Source organism: Parambassis ranga, chromosome 19 (genome assembly GCF_900634625.1).
Source record: "Parambassis ranga chromosome 19, fParRan2.1, whole genome shotgun sequence".
In the NCBI taxonomy this organism is placed as follows: domain Eukaryota; kingdom Metazoa; phylum Chordata; class Actinopteri; family Ambassidae; genus Parambassis; species Parambassis ranga.
Genome location: NC_041039.1, coordinates 7,604,112 through 7,628,677, shown reverse-complemented (window position 1 = coordinate 7,628,677; position 24,566 = coordinate 7,604,112). Strand labels below are relative to the sequence as shown.

Genomic DNA, 24,566 nt, shown 5'->3' with positions numbered 1-24,566 from the left:
CCTGGTGGTTATGTTGGATAGTGGCCAAAGTAATGAGTTTGCAGAATGCATGGTTAAATAGTCTGATTTCTTGGCTACCGTGCTAACTTTTGCCTCAACGCTTGCAGATTTTCAATTCACTACTATTTACACAACCACAGAAGTTAAATAGCAACGTATACCCAGGATGTCGTACAGTCAACCATTATGTTATGTAATGAAGTTGTCATATATTTAACAACACTTACACCAGTGTATGCTGTGATAGGTCAATACTGATGGGTCATGCAGGCTCCAGTTTTGGGCCCAAACCTTAGTTCCTGTGTGAAGCAACTCCTAGCCTCCAAAGATCATTCTCTGGATGAATAGTAGCCCCCAAAAACTGCAATACAAAGAGGAGCAGGGTAGCAGTACATTCAAAGCATTAAACCGATTAGGGTGGATTTTATTGATTAGGTAACTGCATGCATTATGCTTTATTTTACAACTGTTTCAAAATGTAACCTGCCGTAGAAGTTGAAAATGGGAGATCTAACGAGTTTGATCATCCACGCAGATGTTACCGCTATGTGTCAGAACACTGCATTATTTATGCCACATTTGATACTGTTGTTGAGCTGAGAAGTTGGATGCAGTCTTTGCAGCAGAGCCTGTGCTGTCTGGAGGTCAGCACTCCAGGGGGCAGAAAAACAGCCAACAAGCCTAGCGTTGTTGTCTTGTCCAAAATAGCGCATCTCTTGACAAGTGTCAAAGATGTCAGATCTCTGTCAGTGGAAGTCCCAGTGTACCGTGTCTGGAGGTTTTGTGAGACAGGTAACTTATCCATTTGTAGCAAGTGCTGTAGTTGTATATGGAGGGAACTGTATACCTAGATTTGTCAGAGCTTTAATTATATGCAATAAAACCTTGGGTTCTTACCTTATATTTCTGCTATTTTAAACACCTGCTTTTGTGTTTGGGAGGCTTCTCCATGTTGGTTCCCATAGATCAAGTTTCATTTCAGTAGGGGCACAGCACCATCTAGTGTTATATCTATGGCCATTACAAAATGTGTTAAATAGCTAAAGAAAAGTTGTCACAGAAAGGTTTTCTTACCTGGTTCACTTGACATAAAAAGAAATGAGACAAAATAATTTATTTGCAGAACAGCACATTCTGTAACAACCTGAAACCTCTGATAAGACAACATTTTAAATACATACTGCACACAGCAAATACTTAAAACAAACCAGCCTTAGCTAGCAGCATGAGTCCTCCAACGCTCATTCGTCCTTATACAGAACACAGTACTGTACAGTTTCAGTGAGTATTTCTTCCACAGTAACACACATTGTTAAATTACAGTCACATGGCTACATACATCTATGTAGTCATTTGGTTTGGGAAGTAAAACTAAATAAAGATTTAAAGTGTAGAAACATTCTATACATTGTCTAAACAGAAAAAACAATTACAAATACCAATTATCTGACCCTTCATGTAACAACGGTTCCACAAAGTAAACAGCAGTAGTTCAATAGACTAACTAGTCTAATGGAAATGTAAACTATAGATTTTCATGTATATTTAAAGAAGCTTGTTGCAATTCCTGCCTGAGTTAATAAACTGAAATAAATTGTATGTAAATTCTGACTGCATTCTTCATTGGTAAAACTACCTTTTTAGAAATTAAAAAGATGCCATTTTAAACAACATGTAGATAATTTATTACTCATTAGCAGCAAAAATTCAAATGAACCACTACTGGAACTCTTACCAAATACTGGAACCCTTTTTCTTTGTAGCAGTTTGTCCTGTATAAAAACGTCAGTGTATCCTCACAGAAGCGCACTCCAGTCCATACACAGTATCTGTGCACTGTATTACTACAGCAACGTCCTCCTGCTTGTGAAAACTGATAAAAGTGACTAATAAATGATTAGAGCAACATGCCATAGCTTCAGCTAATGTAGATTAAAGGATGTTTGAGTATTGTTGAAATGTTGCACCTTAGAAAGACATGATGGTTCTCTGAATGATGTCAATGCATTCTTGCAGCTCGTGCTCTTTGATTGTGAGAGGAGGGGCCAGGCGGATGATGTCACCATGAGTGGGCTTGGCCAGCAGTCCACTGTCACGCAGACCCAAGCACACCTTCCAGGCATCATAGTCTGAGGGGGGATTGTGAAAAAAACAGCCTAAAATTTTGTGTCTACAAATATCTCTAACCCAAAAGCAGTCATAAATACCTGTATGCATGTGGACAAAGCCTTAGTTACCAAATGACTACCTGTGAGGATTTAGTTTTATGAACAGTGTTGTACTGTACCTTTGGTTTCCTTGATGACGATGGCATTGAGGAGACCTTTGCCTCTGACAGTTGTAACAATATCTTTAGGCAGTTTTCTCAGCTCGTTCCGCAGCAGCTCTCCCATCCTCTGAGCATTCTCTGCCAGCTTCTCCTCCTCCATCACCTACAAACAACAGTAAAGAATGTTGGATGCCAAACTGTATGACAAAAAGATACAAATCACAAGTTGAAACTTACCTGAAGCGCAGCAATAGCAACCCGACAGGCTACAGGGTTCCCTCCGTAAGTGGACCCATGCTCGCCAGGCTTGATGGTCAGCATTACTTCATCGTCACACAGCACAGCAGACACCTAAGACACAGAAAAAGGTCAGCAGAGGTTAACCCTATGCTACCTGCTACAATCTATGCCATCCAACAAGGCTGACAGAGCTACAGAAAAGATCTTACAGGGTAAACCCCTCCAGACAGAGCCTTGCCCAGAATCACTATATCTGGACGAACTTCCTCGTGGTCCACAGCCAGCCGTCGGCCCGTACGTGCCAAGCCAGTCTGCACCTCATCAGCAATCCACAACACCTGAACAAACCAGAGAGAACTTTAATTTCAAAACTCATGACAAACATTAAATCATGACATGACATTACAAACACTTGGTCAGTGCATGCCCTATCGTTTTTTTATAGACTGTAAATTCATAATGTAAAAATCAATACACCTGATGTACCAGAATTTTTTCTGTGCCATTTAAGGCAAGTCTATATATCAGAAATTGTGCATGCTGTAAATACGTATTAAAAACAGTGTTGTGTTGACAGCTGTGGCTGCAGGCATGTTGTTTCTTGGATTGGACTGGACTGGAGGGTTTTTTTTTGTTTGTTGTAGTTTGACTCAAGGTTTAAGAAATTAGATGTATTGATGCCAATATTTTACGCAACAATAAACAGGAGTGTTGTCTTTCTTACATAGATTATGCAAGTGCAGACATGCATGAAAGTAAATTGCAATTTGACAGGGGAAAGATAAAACATTAGGTAAAACATTACAGCAACAGCTGTTGTAATTCACAAACAACAACAAGTAGCGCACAGAGCTAGTTTGCAGTAAAAAAAACATGTCAGAGGTAATTCTGCTGTTACTGTTGTGTTACAACTGAACCACAGTTCAGTTAGAGACTTACATTGTGCTTTGTGCAAAGTTCTCTGACTTTAGTCAGGTAGCCCTGGTCAGGCACCACCACACCAGCCTCCCCTTGGATAGGCTCCACCATGAAAGCTGCAACATTTTGTTCCTGAAGGGCTTTCTGGGGACAAGGAGAGAAACATATAGACTAGTCAGACATTTTTTATCTAAACCTAAGATAACTGTTAGTCAGATGCTGCTTTAGTCAATCATTCAGGTCTAATATTTACACAGAAATGCAGCAGCTGCCACGATAACCTTATCAGCAAACAGATGCAGCTCAGCAGTCAATTGACTTGTTTTTACACAAACGATGCAAGCTAGTTTTGTAGAATCGTCCATGTATTATAATAAATTAGCTACACAGTACGTGTTGTTGCAGTGAGTGGAATGTCTCTCAGTTTTGGATGGGTGGAGACCGATAATACTTATCATTTGCTTGTACTGGTTGTAATGGCTAGAAAAACTTGTACCTCCAGTGCAGGAATGTCATTAAAAGGAACGAGCTCAAAGCCTGGCATGTAGGGGCCGAATCCCTCGTAGCTGCTGGGGTCAGTGGAACTGGAAATAGCAGCCATGGTGCGGCCCCAGAAGTTTCCATCTGATCAATAAACATGAAAAAGTGATTAATTTTTTAGTTTACACAAAACGTTTGATCCCATGAAAGTGCATGGTTGGTAATAAGTTTGATTGCTGCAGCAACAAACTCTTGTTTTCTTCTTTCTTCTTCTTATTCTTCCATATGTTTTTGGGGCAGCGTATCTTCAGCATACATTGACCAATTTCAGCCATTCCAACTATCAAAATGTTCATCTCATAGAGGACAGTCCGGGTCAACTTCAAGTTTTTTTCAAATTAAGCAATTTCAGTGTCATGTGCCAACTCCTCCTACAAATTTCAAGCTACAGACTTCAGTTTAGTCTTAAAACGCTCACGATATGCTGCTCTATCAAACGTGAACGTGAACAGCCTGTGCTTCTTATAAGCTTATGGTATTATTCCAGCCTCTGACCTTTCATATGGTATATTCACAGGCTATTCTTTAAGGTCATGACTTCATACTGTTCTTGTCTTCAGCAGTGTCCCTTTCATATCTCCATGATATTAAGATTCTACTTTTCAAAATAAGAGCTTCATCTTTTCAAATTCTTAACCATGTTTCAGCAAATTAAATTCAGATTGCAGATTCTCCAGCAATTAAGAGCAATCCTTCACATCAGCATTCAAAGCAATGCTTCAGCTGCAGCAATCAAACTTGCATTTTCTTCGGGAAATGCTTTTTCTAGTATTAGTATATTGGAGTATTGTGTAAACTCTGAAAACAGATAATGCAGACTTACTTGCAAAAATGATTTTGGCCTTGTTTTTAGGAACCCCCTTCACATTGTAGGCCCACTTGCGGGCAAGCTTGCAGGCAGTCTCACCACCTTCAACACCTGTCACAAAACGTCAAAGTCAAAAGATGCTGCTCATCTCTGAAGAAGTTTTGTACATTCAACAATAATGTACCTGTATTCATGGGTAAAACTTTGTCATAGCCAAACATGTTGGTGATGAATTCCTCATAAGATCCCAGAACATCATTGTAGAAAGCTCTGGAGGTCAGGCTGAGTTTGGATGCCTGGGCAGTGAGTGCAGCTATGATTTTAGGGTGGCAATGTCCCTGATTTACTGCACTGTATGCACTGAGGAAGTCATAATACCGGTTTCCTTCCACATCCCACACGTAGATGCCTGGAAAACAAAACAGAAAATCAACTGATTTCAGTGTTCTGACTTGCATGATACTTTAATCACACTGTTGTGAACTCACCCTCCCCTCTCTCCAAGGCCACAGGCAGGGGATGGTAGTTGTGTGCTCCATACTTGTGCTCACGAGCGTAGATTTCCTCTGATGTGAGCAGGCGTTCTGCCCTCAGTTTGGAGGCAGCAGTGGAGGCAGGGCGTGTACCCGAATGAATGCTCCGACTGAGAACAGGTGCAGCACGGCTCAGGCTGCGGCTGAACTGGAGAATCATTCCCTTCATGTTATGTTACGTCTGTCTAGGTAAACAGAACACCTAATCAGCATAGCAAAGCTTTTATAGAAATCTGTTCTGACCGAATCAATCTTAGTGCACTTTGGTTGACAGGATCATTGTTATGTTGTAAACATGAAGTTTCCCTGGAGACGGATCTCGGTGTTCAAGATAGTTTCAAGTCGATAAAAATACCATCAGAGGTGCACCAAGAACTTTCCCATTGCTCTTTTGAAGCAGTTGTAAAAAGAAAAAAAGAATACTATACAGACAGTGAGAAAGTGTGGTTTTGATAATTAACAACTATAACATGTTTATAGCAGAACAAGTTTGATAGAGCAGAATCTAATGAGCGTTTTAAGACTAAAATGGAGTCTATAGCTTGAAATTTGTAGGAGGAGATACATTTGGCAGATGACCCTCTTGAAGGGCTCTCTCATAGACTCCCATGTTAAAAATGATGCCGAAATTGCTTAATATTTGAAAAACTATAATTTCTAAGAATAAAAAAGAAGAAGAGGGTGACTAATGTAATAAAGTTTGATTGCCTAGCAACGGCAATCAAACTAATAATATTCATTGGCTTCCAATGATCATATATCATATTTCGTTGTACCAAATACACCAGTGTGGGACCACACAAAGCAACCAGGCTTTACAAATCTGCTGAACAACACTTCCCTTTCACAATCAACACAAAAGGACGACAGACCTTCAGTGGATGTAGGGTAACAAAAACTACTCCTGCAGCAGCAACTATAAAGTAAATACTAAATTCCATGTCAGTCTTTCATCTGATCATTGAGGCATTTAGCAGATTAAACATTATTTTAATCAATGTTTGCCAGCTGTTAAATATTAGAATAGTCATTCCACAACCTTAACAGCACAGCAGATTTGCTATGTACCAGCTAAAGAGGTGGTAGTGGACATCTGGTTATCAATAAGCTCAGAGTGAATAAATAATCTGAGCAAACACACAGCACTTTAACAAGGACACTGAACCTGAGCTACTGATCTGTCACTATTAAAACTGCTCTTGAGAGGTGATAGGTTGCTCGGGATCTGCCTCCACGGCACACCCACAGACATTACAGTCTAAATAAAGACAACGGGGAGGATGATATTGGTATCTTAGCGGCTCTGCCAAATCTCCTTCAGTTATATAATGTTGTATTGTGGAATATAACTCGCAGTCTAAATAAAATAAGGGCTGTCACTGACTTTATAAATACGATACACGTTAGCCGGCTCACATAAATAAATGCATGTCTCTTCTGTTTTTTCAAACCAGGGCTAACCACACACACGAACACGAGTGTTTCCTTTACCGGACAGCTAACTAATATTAGCACATCTCAGCTTTCGGTGGCGTTAATAAATTATAAAGACAAGTATAATTTTACAAAAAAAGGATATATAAAGTCACAAAGGTCGGTACCAGAAAGAAATGCAGCGCTGGTAAAACCCCTCTTGAGACACGAGTGATGCCTTCTCTTGGATATTTGATGCGGACGGTTCCGGTGCGGCTTATGAAGCTGTCTGGGGCGCGCAGCACCGTGACGTTTCATGCGTGCTTGCGTCAGAGGGCACGCCTCCCATCACATGTTGCAACTTTTCTGGTGATTGCATTCCTCAAATATACACAGAGTATACAGACCTTTAGACCAAAGGTGTCATAGAAAGTGAAATTAGATTGTTGATTTGTATTACATGTTTTTAACTGTGTGAATACAACAGTGTGTTTGTGGTTTTTTTTTATTTGGAGAAATCTAAATAAGAACCTAAAATGTGTCTTTGATGCGGTATTTAAGGGATGAGGTTGAAAAATACATGGATTTATATTAACAGATTAAATGGTTATATGTATGGTGCGTCCACTTTATTATATATTATATGGTTTGTGAGTATTTTTTCAGAGTTGCAAAATTGCGTATTCATAACAAAACGGTATATTTCTTGGTAATTAAATAAAATAAATAAATAATAGTAAAAAAGTCATTCAAACATTTGATTTATTAACTTTATTAACTAATAGGCAATAACATGCTATTTTTTCTCAATGTAAAATGTCTACTTTTTTTATTTATTTATTTTATTTATTAAAAAAAGGAGCTAATTACAGTGGTACATAAATATAGTGACTGGCTCTGGTTTTAAGTATTACATAATTACATGTAAATTAACACCGATACGAAGTAAATCACATGTTGTCAGTCTCGCCGCGCATGCGCTCCGAGCACCTCGACATGGCTGACACAGGCTGGCCAGGCTGTGCAAAGAGTTTGAAAGGTGTCATTTTAGACCTGTGTGGAGTTCTTTATGACAGCGGGGAGGGAGACGGGGTTGCTATAACTGGTTCGATCGAAGCTGTGAAAAAGTGAGTGAATCAATGACGAGCGGGTTGTTGGCCTATTCAGTTTGCATGACTGTGTGGAGCAAAATATTCAGGTGTTCACTGGAGTAACTGCAGTCACAAGAACAGTTGTTCATTTATATTCTCGGTTAACCTCCTTAACTGTCTCCATAGACTCAAAGCGTCTGACCTGCAGCTGCGCTTCTGCACCAATGAGACCCAGGCTACCAGGGATAAGTTTGTGGCCAAGCTGCAAAGACTGGGCTTCGATATCTGTGTGTCGGAGGTCTTTCCTCCTGCTCCTGCAGCCATAGCAGTCCTCAAGGAGAGGCGTTTACGGCCCCACCTGCTGGTGCATGATGGTAATGATTTGGCAAAATCAATAGAATACTCCTCAAACCATGTGCTTAAAAATTCAGATAATTGTAAACGCACCTGCAGTAAATATCTCCAAATTATAAACTTTGTTGTTTATTCTTCTGCAGGACTTCTCCCAGAGTTTGACAGTGTTGACAAGACGAACCCAAACTGTGTGATCATAGGAGACGCAGCTGAACATTTTTCCTACCAGAACTTGAATGAGGCATTCAGGGTCCTAATAGGTCTGGAGAAACCAGTGCTGTTCTCTCTGGGCCAAGGGTAACAGAATAAAACTTGTCAGTAGCATACTGCTTAGTCCAAGTAATACATAAAGAAAGAAATCTAAAATATCTTTTCTCTCTTTACAGGAGGTACTACAAGGAAACAGATGGTTTGAAGCTAGATGTTGGGGTTTACATGAAGGCTCTAGAGGTATCGTAATTTACTTATATATATTTATAACACTGAATAAATATGAAGTACACCACTATGATTTTGCTTCCTCTAGTATGCCTGTGATTTAAAAGCTGAAGTAATCGGAAAGCCGTCCACAACTTTCTTCCAGAGTGTTCTTAATGACATGGGGCTTCAACCACATGAGGTATGCAACAACCTACTGTATACTAACAGACAAATGCAGCCATCACATTTACAGCATTACTCACAGGCCCAGTAAACCGTCAGAGTGCTGCTTTATTCTGGACACTATTAGTCCATCCTCAAGACTAAAAACATTTGCTGCTTTGGCGCGATGACAAAGGTGCAGTGGAATAGCTCCTCTGTTTTCCTGATGCCTACAATAAACTAATCAACAAACCACAAATCTTTGGTTCTAACTTGAAGTAGCTGGTACAGGTTCAAGTCTACATGCTTGAAGCAGCTGCACAAGGCTTTCCCTGTTTTTATTTAGCAGGTGTCTGAACATGTGTTCGATCACTACTCATCTCAGTGTCCACTAAGCTTATCCATTTTTTGCACCTGGCACCAGGAAAGTTGGATTCATCTCAGTCCAAGCCTCAGTCTATTCTGTGGACTTTCTTGCCTTTCCCTCTCTTGCAGACATCCTATAAATCTACAGCTAAATCTGCTGCCCTCTTCAGAGAATTCAGTGTTTCACCAATGCTTTGTATGTGCTTACATGTTTGTTGAGTTACTCTCTTAAAGGCCAGCATTGTACACTGCAATTAGCCCTTTGCAAAATTTGTGAGTGAAATCTATCAGCTCATACAGTCTTGATCTCCTCTACATGTTTTCAGCTTTGATAAAGGGGCCATGTGTGGTTCTACCCCACCGAAACACATAGAACAGGCTTACTGTTCTTGTGTTTTCTTGTAGCTCTGCAGACTGGTCAGTGGGCTAATGTTCTCACATCCTTCCTTCTAGGCTTTGATGATTGGTGATGATCTTCTCAATGATGTTGGTGGGGCCCAACACTGTGGAATGAAAGGTGTACAAGTCAGGACGGGCAAATACAGGTCAGTGAGTCCACAAGTATTCTGTGACTGTGCAGGGCAGCAGGTGTTCCTTTGGTTAGTCAAGCTGTCCTTTTACCACCATGCCTGTATGTGCATGCTAAAGTACCCACCTTCCTATTTACTTCTAATCTGTCTTAATCTGTGCTTGTAAGAAAGACACTTGTCTGACCACACAAAAAACTTAACTTCACCAGAAGAGGGCGCCCTTCCATCAGATTTGTGGATCAAACTTTGCTCCCTGGCCTCCTCTAAGCCAACCACCTTATTCCTAAATCTTCCAGATTTGTTGACGTGATTGAGAATCTGCCCAAAAATAGCTTTATTCCCTCCATATGTTGAACACTTGTTGCCCAGGAGGTCATATTCACTAAAAGGATTTACGGCCCCAGATCTGGAGGTTACTGGGGCGTCTTTCTTATGCTGTAATTACAGAAATATATGGTTGATTATTTTAGAAGAAACGTGTGGTACTTATGGCTGAAAGAAAGGATGGTGTTAGTGGAACTACATATTATGTCATATATACTGTACCGTGGTGTATTACCACTAGGTTTTATTTTCACACTAGGAAATATTTATGGATTTGGAAGGGGAGTCTTGAAGTTTTTTCTGTTACACTTGCAGGGCTTGACCTCATCACATCACTAATTACTGTGATGCTGCAGTGGAAGTAGTATTTAGTATCTTATTTTAGGAAAAGTAGCAATTTTATGGCATAAATGTGTTCAGTTACAACTGCAATTTTCACATTTAAAAGTACAAAAAAAAACATCATCAGTAACAGTATATAACCATGTAGGATTACCCCTTTCAGGGTGTCATTTTAATGCTATAGCTGCTCCTGGTAGTGCTATGTTAATCCACTCTGCCACTGTATACTAGTACAAGTCTGATTGATAAATTTGTTGCCTGACACAGAAGCACCTCACCTTACATATACACACTGGAGCATCGACATCCATACATGACCTCCAGAATGTGGTGATGACATCTTAATCCCATTAAAATTATCGACCACTGCACAAAGACCATTCCACCTTAGCTGCTGCGTTGCTTTAAAATGGAGTATTACCATGTATATATCTACAAACATGTATATGTAGTATTGTAGAAGTTTGTGAAGTCAAAGTTTTTCAGACACCAGAGTTCTCCTCTCTCCCCTTTAGTTTGCCTGTGAACCAGCACTCCATGGCCTGCATGCCGCTGCAGACCGGCATGCAGGTTGTGGGTCATGTGACCAAAGAACGCTGAGTAATCTGCTTGAGCATCAGTCAGCTCTAATCCCACACTAAGAGCACAGTCACTCACCGTAAAAACCTGGCCTCTGCCTGTTTGTGCGGTTGTGTGCATGATGGGAATACGTATTTGACATGTACTTTATGTAAGTGCATGTGTAGTGTGTGTGTGTAGCATGTCCCTCTGGTATGTGAGTCCAAAAGCTAGCAGCACACAGGGTTTCAGCATAAAACTCCTGAGCTGAATCCATCTGATTTATGTGACTTCTCAATCTCACTGCTCTCAGCAGCTTAGTTGAGCTCCAGTCTGCTGATACTTGGAACAGTGTGTGTGATACACTCAACGAAACACAGCATAAAGCAGATTACATGATATCACTGTTCAACCACATTCTTTTTGAAGAGAGCAACTGGTTAGAATAGAAGAGCGTATAAAGAAAATGGATTTTGTGAATTCGTACCAGTACCAGAGTACCAAGAGTCACTGATGTTAAATGTTTGTTAAAAAAAAAGTTTCTGTTTTGAAATTACTGCTGCTTTAAATAACTGACGCACACATGCTTGTGTGCAGTAACAGAGGAGACTTTGGGGATTTTGTTTTTAACTCCAGAGCAACCAGGAAGAGGAAATATAGAAATTTACTTCAAATTAGAATTTATGACCTCCAAATCAAATTTCCCTAACATAAACAGCCCCTAATAACCCAGATTCCTCACAAGACCTACAGAATATTTTCTGAGAAACTGTCAGTGGGACTGTGAGTTAGTGGAGAGAGACATAAGATTTAACATTGTTTAGCCAAACAGGCCCAATGAACCCAGGCCTGCTTTGAGCAGCCATAAACCCTCAGTCAGATCTGTGAAAACACAGCTGTTTCCAAGTCAACCAGATGCTGCGCAGGCCTCCAGTTCCCATCGGGCTCGGAGAAAAGGCCGTTTCAAATACCCCAGACTTCAGTGACAAGGCAGGAAGGGAAAAAAGATACAAATCATGGACAAATCAAATCATATCAGTGTGTATTAAAAAGCTGTTCATTTGATGAACTGATACTCAGCAGGGACCTAAAACAGATGATCTGAGGTCAGTCTTTATGTTGAGTTCATGTGCCTGTTTTCTGTCTCTCTGTGTGTTGATCCAAAAAGGAGTTTGTGCATTCTTATATAGTATGCGGCTCCTACCTAAATTCAGGAGTATCCTAGCAGTAATTGCTATAGGCACAGTATAGGGGTAATGGTAATAGAGCAGTGCTCTGTTAGCAGTCAACTTTCCCTTGTTCTTAAATAACGAGTGAAAGATGGCGCACCTCAGGGGAGCCAGAGAGCCCTTTGCTCTTTAATGCAGAACAGGTTTGCAAAGAGGGGTCTACCACTGAAAAGTGGATGGAAATCAGAGTAGGCGTATAAAGATCTGACTGCTGGTGTTATTCAGCTGCAAGGAAACAATCTGCCAATACACCAACTCTTGCTCAGCCTTTACATTCTGTAAATTATGGGACAGAACATTAAATATCGGCCCTGTCCCACCACATCGGAAACTCTGCAGTCTATAGGAGGCTTTTGGACTGCTATTGGTCTGATGTGTAAGGGAAAGTTATGAATAATTTTGTTAGAAATAAAAGATTCCTTTGATAATATGTCTCCATAATAAGGAACGTTGTGTGTAAATTTCACGGATAGATTTTATGACCATGTGGAAAGGAACTGTAAACATATCTTTGACTTATTATCATCCTAATAAGCTGTTAGGTTAACTTGTCAGGAGGCAGTTGTCGGTTGACATAATGGCAACCAGTGTATGTATAGCTGAGGTGCTTAAACAAGGGCCAGCTTGGCATTGAACTGTTAGGCAACATAACATTTGGTTTCATGGGGAATTGAACCTACAACCTTCTGCCTGTAAGCAGATAATTTTTATACTAAAGAACCTTTTACCCCTAGGGCCAGAACATTTTAAGTAGTGGCCATTTTAAGTGATAGTCCACATCACTCACTGTGTGCTAAGGTGTCACCCCACCTCTGCTCCACCTCTTTGGATTAGCAATGAGTTAGGAGCTATTAAGGTCATCCATCTTCATACACAGGCCATGGCAGCAACACCTTTTCATTTATGTTTATGGCCAATTGATGAATGCAAGTCTGTGCAGAGCAACACCTCATAAGAAAATGTTCCACCCACTCGCTTGCTGCTCACATTGGCTGTTCTTTGGTACTGTGAAGCTTGCAGAAAGCTTGCTGTGGAAATCAGACTGATTGAAATGGTGTCACTATACCAAAACAGAGAACATACATGCATATGAACCAACACAATAAGCTAAAAAAAGACACCACAACAACACCCACATGGCTGAGAGGCTCTGCAGAGGTGGGCGATTGTTCTTTGTTGGTTTGTTATATTACTCATAGTTACTTGAGCTATTGTTAATATAAAAGTATTGCACATTGTCATACACCCTTGTATGACAGGTTATGAGTGGCGTGTTGGATGTTGTCTCTCTATGATTGGCCATGTGCGTTTTTTGTGTCTGTCTTCTTATCTTCAAGCAACTGCATCAGGAAAGAACTGGGTAGCTTTGAAGCTTCATAAAAGCAGGTCCACATCACGGTGTGTTCATGCACTGTTTGGAATCAGACATTTCAGATTGGATCGTACATCCTCAGTGCTGGCTTGTCTAAATCTGCCAAGGAGAGAGTAGTGATGAGCCAGATAACAACGCAGCACTGAAAGGTGTTTTGAATGAGGGCCAGTGAGTTAGAGGAAGCATTTTCTTGGATTCCTGTTCTATTCTGGCAGAGCACACACAGCAAACATTTTCACACAGCAGCAACCAGCGTCAGAATGTTTTACACTGTAAACCTCTCCCTGTGGCCAACACTTGCTAATGTGAATGTTGGAAAACAAGCAGGCTAAACCAGATTAAACCTCTCAAGAGAGAACTGATCCCTGATGACACAAACTATGAACCAGTTTGCCCATACCGCGCCCTGGTTTGTGGCCTTTCTGTCTGTGGCTGTCACTGAGGGACACAACAGGAAGCAAGCATTGCAGGGGGGTCAGCAGCCATGTGATGTGGTGTGATTATCTTACAGACTGTTTCTCCTTTAGTCATCTTTTGGTGCTGTGACTGAATACCACAACGAACCTGCTGTTAGCATGTTAATGTGGCTCATGTGTCTTTTTGTAGATTATTGGCAGTTGACAGATTATCTCCATTATGTGTGAGGAGATTTGTAGTGATGTTGTGTCACCTTTAGCTCTTCCATGCTGAGGGGTGTCCCTTCTGTAGTCTTTAGCCAATCAGATTGAGATCAGCTGATTGACTCAGTCAGTTGGGGATATTCTTCCTATTCACCCTTAAAAGCTCTTTGGTGTCTTTGGCCATATGTGGAGGATCAGTAATATTGTCCAGAGAGTTTTGGTGCATTTGAGCAGTGTAATTATTACAGCACAGCACGCCAAGCAGATTTGACAGAGGAAGTGTTTCTTTGTGATCTACAGTCGTTTTGAAACTCACCAGGAGGATTTGTATCTTGTAGTGAAGCTTCTGTCACTCTTAAGTCCTCTCGACACGCATCTTACACCCTGGAGCATATTGTTGACAGCCTGGGAAATCATTATGGGTTTTTTTTTTCTACTATGCACTTTGCATTTTCTTCTCTTAATATCAGTTTGGATTAGATTGTGGTTGTCAAACATCAAGTGTTAATATAATTCTTTGAGTTTTGACAGACATGGAAGGAAATTGTACACACAATTGTACACGCAACTCAGGTGTATAGCATACAGTGATTAGCACAGCCTATCAGTGAAGCTGTTTTACTAATGCAAAAACACACAAATATGCACACATGCTGTATTGTGCACTGAATAGCATCAGTAAGAACACTCAGTTCCCACCAGGTGGTTGCTATGCAAATATTCAAAGCTATCACTGTAACTGCTGCTGCTGTAGTCTGAGAACGATGTGGAACAAAACTAAAAGGGATGATGCTAGACTGAAGTTTCTTTTTTTTTCCTGTGGACATCATGTAGTGCTGTTTAATAGTAATTCCTGTAACAGAGGGCAGCAAAAGAGTTTCAGACTTCCAATAAACTGCACAGTTGTCCCCATCAGTCCAGGTTAGATCCAGAGAAATAATTCACCAGCATCCGGTGTGGGCTGAGTGCTTTTCTGAACTGGCTGGCACAAAACCTGTGATTAGTGAGGACATCCAGAGCAGATTTCTTCTTGTAATAAGGTCTTGCAAATAAGGCCACTATCAGTACAGGGAATAGAAGGAAAGGCTAATTATTAGGAAAGCATTTTCTTGGATTCCCGTTATATTCTGGCAGAGCATCATTAGCCTTAGCAAAGAGACTGTTAACAAAAGAGTCTGATTGGCAAGACATTTACTATCAACTAAGTATAATGAATTGGACATATAGAAAAATATATCATGAAAGACATATCTACAAGTTTGCACAAAGAGCGTTTCTTAATGTTTTTTTATGTAGAGAACATGGGTTCCTTGCCTTTAAATGGACCCAACATTGGCACTATATAAGATTTGGTTCTACTGGGGCTTGAACCCAGGACCTTCTGCGTGTAAAGCAGACGTGATAACCACTACACTATAGAACCTGCTACTTTTGTTGAACCACAGGCCATTTTGTGCAGGTGTAACAACACATTTCTCTTGCATTTTGGGGTAGCTTAGTTTCTATCGCATTCACCTGGCCTGCACATAAAATTGAATTGAAAAGCCTGCCCTCTCTGACAAAAACAGCCTATCAGATCATTCTTGCAAATCAAACAAACATTACAGAACAGAGAGCAGTGTTGTGTTTGGGGATGGGCTTTGTTCTTTGCAGATCTGTGACACTGAACCTTGACGGGTTGGCCATGTCTTCTGGGCACGCCTGTGGTTGCAGCTTAATCTCCTTTATAAGCTGAGTGCTGCCCCTGGGATGGCTCTCAGGTACATACTGTATTTCAGCCTAGCTTATCTTTCAGTCCTCTGGTGGTGTCCTATGGCGTCAGTGGATGTGATAATGTACATGGTTTCAGGGGTTACCCACTATATTTCAAGGTTCTGTGCAAAGTAGATTATTATGAAATCTTTCACCCACAGCCTTTTAAATGTTCATTTGCATAGAGCTGTGCAGTTGTGCCTGTGCAGGTTAGGCTTGAGTCACACTTCCTCTGAGCTTTTGATCTCTATTTGAAGTATTTTCCTCTGTAGACATGCGTGCAGTCATTTTTATAGCGTCTAGTACAGCACGGTTCCACACCCTGTTTCACTGTTAGCACATTAGTTTTGTCTGTGTGGGAAGGAAGTGCAGTTATCTCGGTGTACTCCTCTCTGCTGAGGCTGTGAACTTGTTAAAAGTTTGTCATCTCAGCAGTTACACTATTTAAAAATGTGTTGTCTTTTTCCTCTGCATCACAAATGTGAGTCTTAACACAAAAACAGGGAATCATGCTTTGCGCACAATATGGCCTTTGAGCTGGGGCTGGATCCACAGGGACCCTCTTTTGTGTCCAGGTCCCCCCGGATGATCAGAGGAACTGAATTTAAGAGCATTCTGACCTGTTTTCTTTGTTCTGTGGCAAACAGATTGAGTAAACAGTGTCTGCCTGCAGGCCTGGAGCCAGACAGAAAATCTATGCATTCATTTAAAAATCTTAATTCGATAATAGACTATAAGTGGACATAAAATGTCAGAATGTTGTGTACATCATAATATATATGCCAATAAGAAGCGATGCCTAATCTGCATCTTCTTTGTCAATCAGCAGCAGGGCCTTGGCAGGATATTTGCTTGGTGAAGTAGGAAAATATATGTTGCATAAGGTTTCTATTTCCACCACTGGATTTCCCTCATTTTTAACAGATAACACATGAAAGCTGGGATTTGTTTGTTGGGTTTTCTTCCTGGCTGTATGCTCCCACTTTATCTTTTTCTTTCCTGAGGAGGGTGTGTTGTTCATTTCAGCACCATTTTCATTTCCACAGGATTTCAGCAATTATACAAATCAGTAAAGCTTTTAAATGCATGCAGATGTTAGAAATGAAAAATTATACTTTTCCTTAACATTCTCAGTGGTGAGTGCCCCTACAATGGCAATTTGGCGACCGGTGTAAATTTAGGTTCCACTGGTATTTCAACGCAGGACCTTCTACATGTAAAGCAGTCATGAGAACCATAACCAAAAAATAAGGAACCTTGTTGAATTTCTGTTACCGGTAATTCCACACTGCTGCCAACTAAACTCCGTGATCGTTTTCATCAAACTTGTATGAAACAGATGCTTAAACTAGAATAATCCACTAATAATGTGTAGTAGATAGATTGCTTGCGTGAATGATAAGCGTTGACCTACTGGGGCTTGAACCTTTGTGCATGTAAAACACTATTAAAGAATACCACCTTAACTGGGTTTACCACAATCCTATGTAATTCTGTTAATTGACTTCCAGTTTGTTTATATCAGATTTGCATTTATGGCACTTGGCACATTTGTAGGAAAGTGATGCTTTTAATACAAAATTGTTAACAAAACATGGGTTTCCACTTGTTTGAGGTAGAGCTACATAAACTAACTGAACATTGCTGGGGTTTGAACAATATATAACTGTATAACTGGTGATTCTGCTGGGGCCTGAACCCAGGACCTTCTGTGTCTTAAGCAGCTGTTATAACCACTACACTCTGGAATCCTCTTGAGCTATTGCCCCTTGCCCATGGGTTCATTCTGGTGATTGATTCTCCAACCAACATCATTTTTGCTTCCACTGGAAACTGAACCCTGGGCCTTCTGCGTGTGAAGCAGATATTTAACCATGTCATTTGTTATTGGCATGTTTATCCATTAGCATTTTGTCATGATGTAAAACATGGAATGTGGTCAAAATGATCAGCTCCTTATTCTCAGGTTAGCTAAACCATGCTAACCTGAGAGTACGAAAGTACCTCTTTCATTCGAGCTGTTTGTAGCATTATATTTGGCTTAGACCACGTGGCTGTAGCTGCACAAAGAGGTTAAAGAGCTCGATGAGACTCCACTGGGTGCCCGTGCCTGGTCTATCATACCTTTTCCACCCCAGGGCGACAGTTTCCCCTGCCTGCAGGCTTCTCTAAAGCCTGCCGTTATAAGTCAATGAGATATTAATAATTAACCTGAGCTTTTTTCACAGTGAGACTAGACTCCCACAACAAGACAAAGGAGCTGACTGGGCCTCAACCACTGAGCCCCACGAAAGTACTTTTCCACCCGTGAGAAAGAGAAAAAAACAAAATGAGTGAGAGAGAACCGGAGAGCTAAAGCCCACAGATGGCAGGCTGAAACATGGCACTGCTTCTTAAATACATGAACACAGACCCTTAGTCGTTTCAATAGGGAACCAATCCCTCTTGCAATTACCCATTGACAGGCTGTTTGGCTGGGGGGACTTGGGCCTTTGCCTGGTCTCTGCTGAAGCCATTTTTCCTCTTAATAGTTTGTGACTGCGTTTGTGTTTGTGTGTGTTCCACATGCATATTTGCATTTTCTTCATCAGGAGCAGGTGACTCAGCAGTCCCCTAAAAATGAACATTTATCCACGCTGAGATACAAACAAAGGCTCAGCAGCCATGACAGACCATTTGACCATTTTATCCATATTTAGGTCAAGTGGGAATCCAGTGGACTCACGCTGCTTGGCAGTGACCTCAGTATGTCCTGCAGTTGATGTACATTTGTATTTAGAGTTTGCATTGAGTATAGGGTTTGATTCCACTGGAGCTTGAACCCAGGACCTTCTGCGTATTAGGCAGATGTGATAAGCAGATGTAATAACCACTACACTAGAGAATCAGGTTTATGTGTATCACCACACAATCTTAAAGCATCCTAATTACCTTAGATCTGTTGATACCACTCACTGTGACTGAAATTAGTAGCTCTGTAGAAAACATAAACACATAAAGTTATTTTCTTCCTTCATCTTCACCTTAAGTTGGAGATTTGAGGGGTTAGACTAATTGATTGTATCACAAAAATAAAAATAGTAGCTGAGGAATAGACATAGAAATGCCTGAATAGAAATTAGGATTCTGTACATCACTTGAAAGTGTGACCTGTAATGTTTATAAGGCTTATAGTTATGGAGGTAAAAACTTGCGAAAGCTCTTTGCTTAGCGTATGTCATTGAGACAGACAGAAAGTTTCCAGTGGGGTGGTTTTGACAGTTTGGGATTCTCTCTCCGTTTTTGTCTCTCTCTCTTACACACACACACACAAACATCACTCACACTCACAGGAGGTTTTATAGAGCTACAGGATGGAAAAAGTCGTGTGGCTCTTCATGCCGCAACTAGGGAATCCCCTTTGTGTCCAGCTCAATTGGAAAGAACCGTTGATCTGTGTAAAGTGTGAAAACCATACTGCAGCTGTTTGCTGATCATGATTCAACATTACACAGCCTTTTGTACTGTAAAGTGATAACGGCTGCTGCATGGCCACAAACTCAGCAGAGGATGTGAAGGTTCCAACTCAGCATCTGTCACTTCTGTTGCCATAACATGCACGTAACATGGTGGTTTCCCCTTTTCAGTTGAGCTGTTTTTCATAAGGGGCTGCAGCTGTATTATTTTAAGGGTGTTATCTGTGGGTTGTAAATATCAGATAGGATAGGAAAATGCTAGGATTGTTTTCTCTCTCTCTCTCTCTCTCTCTCTCTCGATCATTTTGAGGATCCGGATAACAGCATCAGTCACTCCCATGACCTTTTATTTATAACACAGCCAGTCAAACTGTGAGCACATTCTCACCCTCAAGGCCAAAACTCCTGCAGCGTCACTGAGCAGCAGCTACGCTCTCCCTACCCCGAGGGGAGAGGGGGAGAAAGCTTTGTCTTGTAGTAGCATCTTATGTCACCCAAAAGGCTTGGCTGCACATAAAGGCTATAGATATCATCATGTTCTCCTTCAGGTCATGGTTAGTTTGCGTTATTGTGAGAAAAGGCATTGTTTTGTCTGATTGTGCCTTTACTAGTCTAGTATGGGGGAAAAAAAACCCCAATGAAGTGAGTAGAGTGCTTTTCCATCTCTCACTCACTAGCAAACTGGGTCTTTACTCTTAGTGTTATTGTGGCTCTCCTCACTATGTGGCCCAGTGGCAGCTCACCTTACAGAATGCTTATTTTTTATTAAGGGAAGAGCAGAGGAAATAAGACAATGACATTTTTGAAGTTGCGGGTTATAGTTATACTTGTCAGTGTTGTGGCCTTGTTAGTAAGATTGCACTGTTCCTCTTTGGTTTTGTGCTGTAAACACTTTAAACACATGTTGCCTCTATATGTGAAATACTTTTGATTTAGGTTCAGTTTAGTTTAGTCATGAACTGAATGTTTGTTCCTCTCTACTTACAATTGTGAAAAGGTTATATTGTCCTAGTGTAGAAATCGTCCAACAACTTACTAAGCTGAAATCAAGTTTCCTGAAGCAGGGTGGTTTAGCCGCATTTTCCAAAATTTTCACTTTCCTTTTCACCAAAAACATCGCCCGGAGAGTCATGCACTGTTGGCTCAGGTTGAACCTTTCATCTCTACTCTCATAGATGCCTTATCTGCTTTATCTGCGCTGTGTCAAACAAAAGGCCTACTCAGCAAAGGTGAAGAGGTTAGGAGAGAAGTGTAAATTCTGATCGGGTATACAGTATGTGACAGTTTTGCTTTCTTCTGCGCACACGTGTCTTTGTGTATGTTAAACATAAACTAATGGGTTTTTGTTGGGAGGTAGCCGACCGCGTGGTAAACAGCACGTTCACCACACAGTCGGCTAACTACACATTCATATTCAGAAAAAAACACAGATAAAGTTGCCCTCAGATCACAATGATAAACAACCTCCCATCTCATTTATTTCTAAATCACACCACATCTCTGTCTTCGACACACAGCTGACTTTCACACACAAGTACACTCTCTGTATGAGTCATTCACATCTACTTTCATTTCACAGAGGGCGCAGTCTGTCCTAACAAGTATGTATCTCTGTTTTATAGAGCAAAGTATCATGTTATATATCTATTCATATGACTAAGCCAATATACTTTTATATTGCCTTCTCCGTATACATTTGATATCCATGCACAGTCCAGCATGTTCAGTCTGCTGTCATATCATAGCTGCAGTAACGGATTAGAGGAATATGTGTTTTTTAAAGCATGTGACACAATGATTCATATTGGATGTTTATTTATTAGTTTATTATTTGAGGATGCAACTTGCAAAAGGTGAAATACTGATGCCACTTTCATTAAGGCAGAAACAGAACATGCAGCCACACAGCCACTATACCACTATGTAGTCTAAAAGTGGAATCAAGTCCAGGTTAGTGTCTAAGGAGCAGACAATGGAGAACAGGTTAGACAGGAGGACTTGCTGGTCACAGCCTACCATTGGGTGAACCTATATAAGGGTCAGCCATCTTTATTTAGAGTCTATGAACTTGGCAGACCATCTTACAGGTACACATTAGTGGCTGCAATACTACTTTTTTTGTTAAGCTGAGGGCACTGCAGTGCCCATATGGAGGAATGGGATGCAGCTAGCCTGTTAGCATACTAACATAAGTTGATGTTTGTGATCCAGGTTAATCAGTAATCAAATCAATTGTTGGTGATCAAGTTGTGCAAGTTTATTTGTGTACTGTTAGCCAGAATTCATACTGCTTCTTTAAGCTGTCTGCCCATACAGTGTGATCAACTTTCTGATGAAGAGTTTTGCTCTTTCAGCATTGTAGCAGCTGTGTTCATCTAAATTCTTGGCTGCTCCCCACCTCCTACCTCATAGCTGACCTCATCCTTACGTGAAGGCTGTGCAATGTCAGCCAAGCCTGGGGACCAAACCTATCTCTTCACGTGTATTGATATTGCATTGACCTGAAGGACATGCAGCATGCCGCAGATTACCTCACTGGTAACACTAGCTGCATTGTGTTGAATTTTGCATGGTCACATTGACCTGGTTACTCCTTCATTATTAATGGCAATGGGAGGAAAGCAGCAAAATGAATACACACACATGCATGCATACATGCATATCTAAACCACAGAAACAAGAGGAGATTTAAAGGAGCATCAGGTAGGAGAGACACGGAAGCTGATGCTGTTTGCTTCACTGCTTGAAACACAAGAGCCATGTGACTAACTCGCTTGGAGTGTTTATGCCTGTACATGCGTGTGTGAACCCAATCAGTCCTCAGGCAGAAAAGGGTGCGGGAGTAATCCAGCACAGGAGACATAACACCGCAACCATTAGTGGACCAGCTCACATAACCCAAGTCCTGGCAGCTGACAGACATGCGTAAACACATGGCACTGCTTCCCTGTATTCAGCGTGGCCTCAGTATTCAACACCTCTCTTCACCACCACCCCCACCGGCCTCTTCTTTCTGTCGCTACACTTGGGCAGCTCACAAATATTTGCCATGGTCCTCTGCAAGCTCTCAGAAGGCAGGATTAATGGTGGTGTGTGCTGCACACCCAGGGCCAGACAAAGAGTCCCCATCTGGAGCTCCAACCCGTGACTGGGGAACAGAGGCAGCACACAGAGCCTGGTCAAGGCAGCCTGGGGAGGGGGATCTATAGGCACCACTTCATAAATGAGCAGGACTCCTGAGCAGTCCTGCAGATGAATGAAGGGGGCGTCTCAGTCTTTTGATGTGATGGGGAGGAAAAGGGCCCTGCATGCCGGCCTGGGCCGGGTGCCACACCAAATGGATTACATTTCCCCTACCAGCTGATTAAACAGCCATTTCTGCATCCATCTCTGGGCCTTAAGCCAAACAAAGGCAGCAGTCAGTGGGGAGATGGGCAAGACTGACCCATGCTTCCTTCAGCTTTCCCACAGTTTAGGGGCCCAGGTATAAACAAGATTATAGTGATTCCAGACTTGTGTTTTTTTGCCTCATGACCTTGTTTATGGCTAAAAAAATCACCACTTATTTATTGTCTTAGTTTTATTTTTAGAGTCAGGTATTTTTTTGACTTAACAACTCTCATTAATGCCCCCAGTTGGTCTATTTCTGTTGCCTCTAGATATTATATAAAGGCTGGAAAACTGTGTGACAGCCTGTAATGGAGAGAAAACATGCACTACCCTGCCTAGGCTTTTGGCAAGCAGCAGATTTAAGTGTGGCGATAGCAACAAAAATTTAATGGGAAAACATAATTTTTATTGCATTGTTGCTGATCATAAGAGAGCTCATGCAAGCCTGTTTATCACTAAAAGTTTTTCAGTAGTTCTGTGCCTTCTTAGGCCACAATGTCCTACTTTCTCCCCAGTTTATACATTCTGTATTGTTACTTTGTCTGATAGCATCAAGCTGCTGGTCCTTGTTGTTTACTGAGCCCTGTGTGGCAGTTGTTTGTTCCTGTTCGTTCCTGTCCTTATGCATGTGCTTCTCCTGCCTCAGGCCCAGCGATGAGATGCACCCAACGGTGACGGCTGACGGCACTGTAGACAACCTGGCCCAGGCTGTGGACATGATCCTCAATCAGAGGGGCCAGTGAATACAAGGAAGCGGACACTGGACACCTTCCACTTACAGTGACCCAGGGTAATGCAGGCTTGTGTACTAACAGGTAGTACTAACATTTAGCTTATGAAAGTGTTGCAGTTAGTTAACTCATCAGTACACATACAGTTTATGTCAGATGTACTCTCAAACAGGGAAAAGCCCTTTGTACAACACAATGAAGACACACAATGGCACTTGATGAAACTTGCCGAGCTATTATAGCTGCACTGTGCATTTGTTAGTACATAATTGGCATAGATCAGATACCTCAAGATGACATGAATGTGCCTGTAACCAGCTGGGGAATGTAATGCTGTGTGTTCCCTGTTAGTGTCCCTGTTACTGCACATGTAGTCAAATTAAAAACACAAAACATGCACAAATTTTAAGTACACAGTACTGTACAGTACAGTACAGTAATTAGAAATAAAGCTAAAACACTAGTCAAAGCACGGGGGGGGGGGGGGGGGGGGGCTTGGCTCTGGTTTGAACTGGAACTCATATCGGAGCTGCTTTTGTTTTACAATAACAAATCTCTGGAAATGGGAAGTGAACTGGTCTGAGAGATGATGAATGCAGGACCCCGGGCGAATGTGATGAATTACACTGGTGCTTAAGCTCATGTTTCCCTCTCTGTAAACAAAAATGAGGCAGACTCTCCATCATCAGAGTGAGCATCAAAACAAATCTACAAGTGCTTATCTTTGTTTGCTCTGATGTTAAGTCGCCTCTGCTGAGGATTGTCCGTGCCATTGTCAAAAGCCACTCATCAGATGTAGTATCTGTCAACAATGAGGTTAAATAAAATAATGACAAGGGAGGAAAAAAATTGGTTATTGGGCATCAGTGTGCCAGCTGGATCATTGGAAGTAGGGCGTAAAACAAACGATTCTCAATGGCTACCCCCGAGGTTTCAGTGTACCGCATAGATTCAACAAGAACAAAAGCCCATTGCCAAGTGATTCATCGAGGTCTTTCTGGTTCATTTCACCATTAGCTGACACAAGCTTGAATGTTATTGGGCAATTAGAGGTAATGAAATGCTACGAAGTATTATGAAACTGTGTCTGAGCTGGGGTGTAGCACTCCTCTGATTCGGAAATAAATATTAATGTACACAGCAAAGTGC

The 24,566-nt window shown here is 41.3% G+C and overlaps 2 protein-coding genes and 1 non-coding gene across 5 annotated transcripts; 1 reads left to right on the top strand and 2 right to left on the bottom strand.

The window, feature by feature from the left end:
• Positions 1-1,096: 1,096 nt before the first annotated feature.
• On the bottom strand, positions 1,097-7,038 carry oat (ornithine aminotransferase). 3 transcript variants are annotated; one of them, XM_028432175.1, is made up of 11 exons: positions 6,910-7,038; positions 5,264-5,493; positions 4,960-5,184; positions 4,791-4,886; positions 3,924-4,051; positions 3,449-3,571; positions 2,719-2,847; positions 2,507-2,620; positions 2,288-2,432; positions 1,968-2,129; positions 1,097-1,873 (listed from the first exon to the last, which is right to left on the bottom strand). In XM_028432175.1, the coding sequence occupies exons 2-10, from the start codon at positions 5,475-5,477 to the stop codon at positions 1,969-1,971; spliced, it is 1,335 nt and encodes a 444-aa protein (XP_028287976.1). In that variant the 5' UTR covers positions 5,478-5,493; positions 6,910-7,038; the 3' UTR covers positions 1,097-1,873; position 1,968. The 3 variants fall into 3 exon arrangements, with proteins under 3 accessions (XP_028287976.1, XP_028287975.1, XP_028287977.1); XM_028432174.1 differs by having other exon boundaries at positions 1,097-2,129; XM_028432176.1 differs by having other exon boundaries at positions 1,097-2,129; positions 5,264-5,489; positions 6,910-7,020.
• Positions 7,039-7,703: 665 nt separating this feature from the next.
• On the top strand, positions 7,704-23,887 carry lhpp (phospholysine phosphohistidine inorganic pyrophosphate phosphatase). Its single transcript, XM_028431229.1, has 7 exons — positions 7,704-7,848; positions 7,999-8,186; positions 8,310-8,463; positions 8,553-8,616; positions 8,693-8,785; positions 9,568-9,659; positions 23,333-23,887. Exons 1-7 carry the CDS (start codon positions 7,718-7,720, stop codon positions 23,427-23,429), a joined length of 819 nt encoding a protein of 272 aa, XP_028287030.1. The 5' UTR covers positions 7,704-7,717; the 3' UTR covers positions 23,430-23,887.
• trnav-uac (transfer RNA valine (anticodon UAC)) lies at positions 15,440-15,512 on the bottom strand. The gene has a single exon. It is a non-coding gene; the product is annotated as a tRNA-Val (tRNA).
• Positions 23,888-24,566: the final 679 nt, after the last annotated feature.

What these genes read in the sequence shown, in the direction of transcription:
- oat (XM_028432174.1), bottom strand. Translation starts at nt 5,477, where the DNA reads ATGAAGGGAATGATTCTCCAGTTCAGCCGCAGCCTGAGCCGTGCTGCA. An exon ending in GGCCAAAATCATTTTTGCAA is followed by an intron (nt 4,052 to 4,790) that starts GTAAGTCTGCAT and finishes TTTATTGATCAG; the next exon opens with ATGGAAACTTCTGGGGCCGC. An exon ending in TTGCTATTGCTGCGCTTCAG is followed by an intron (nt 2,433 to 2,506) that starts GTAAGTTTCAAC and finishes TGTTGTTTGTAG; the next exon opens with GTGATGGAGGAGGAGAAGCT.
- lhpp (XM_028431229.1), top strand. Translation starts at nt 7,718, where the DNA reads ATGGCTGACACAGGCTGGCCAGGCTGTGCAAAGAGTTTGAAAGGTGTC. An exon ending in TCGATCGAAGCTGTGAAAAA is followed by an intron (nt 7,849 to 7,998) that starts GTGAGTGAATCA and finishes CTGTCTCCATAG; the next exon opens with ACTCAAAGCGTCTGACCTGC. An exon ending in GTCAGGACGGGCAAATACAG is followed by an intron (nt 9,660 to 23,332) that starts GTCAGTGAGTCC and finishes CTCCTGCCTCAG; the next exon opens with GCCCAGCGATGAGATGCACC.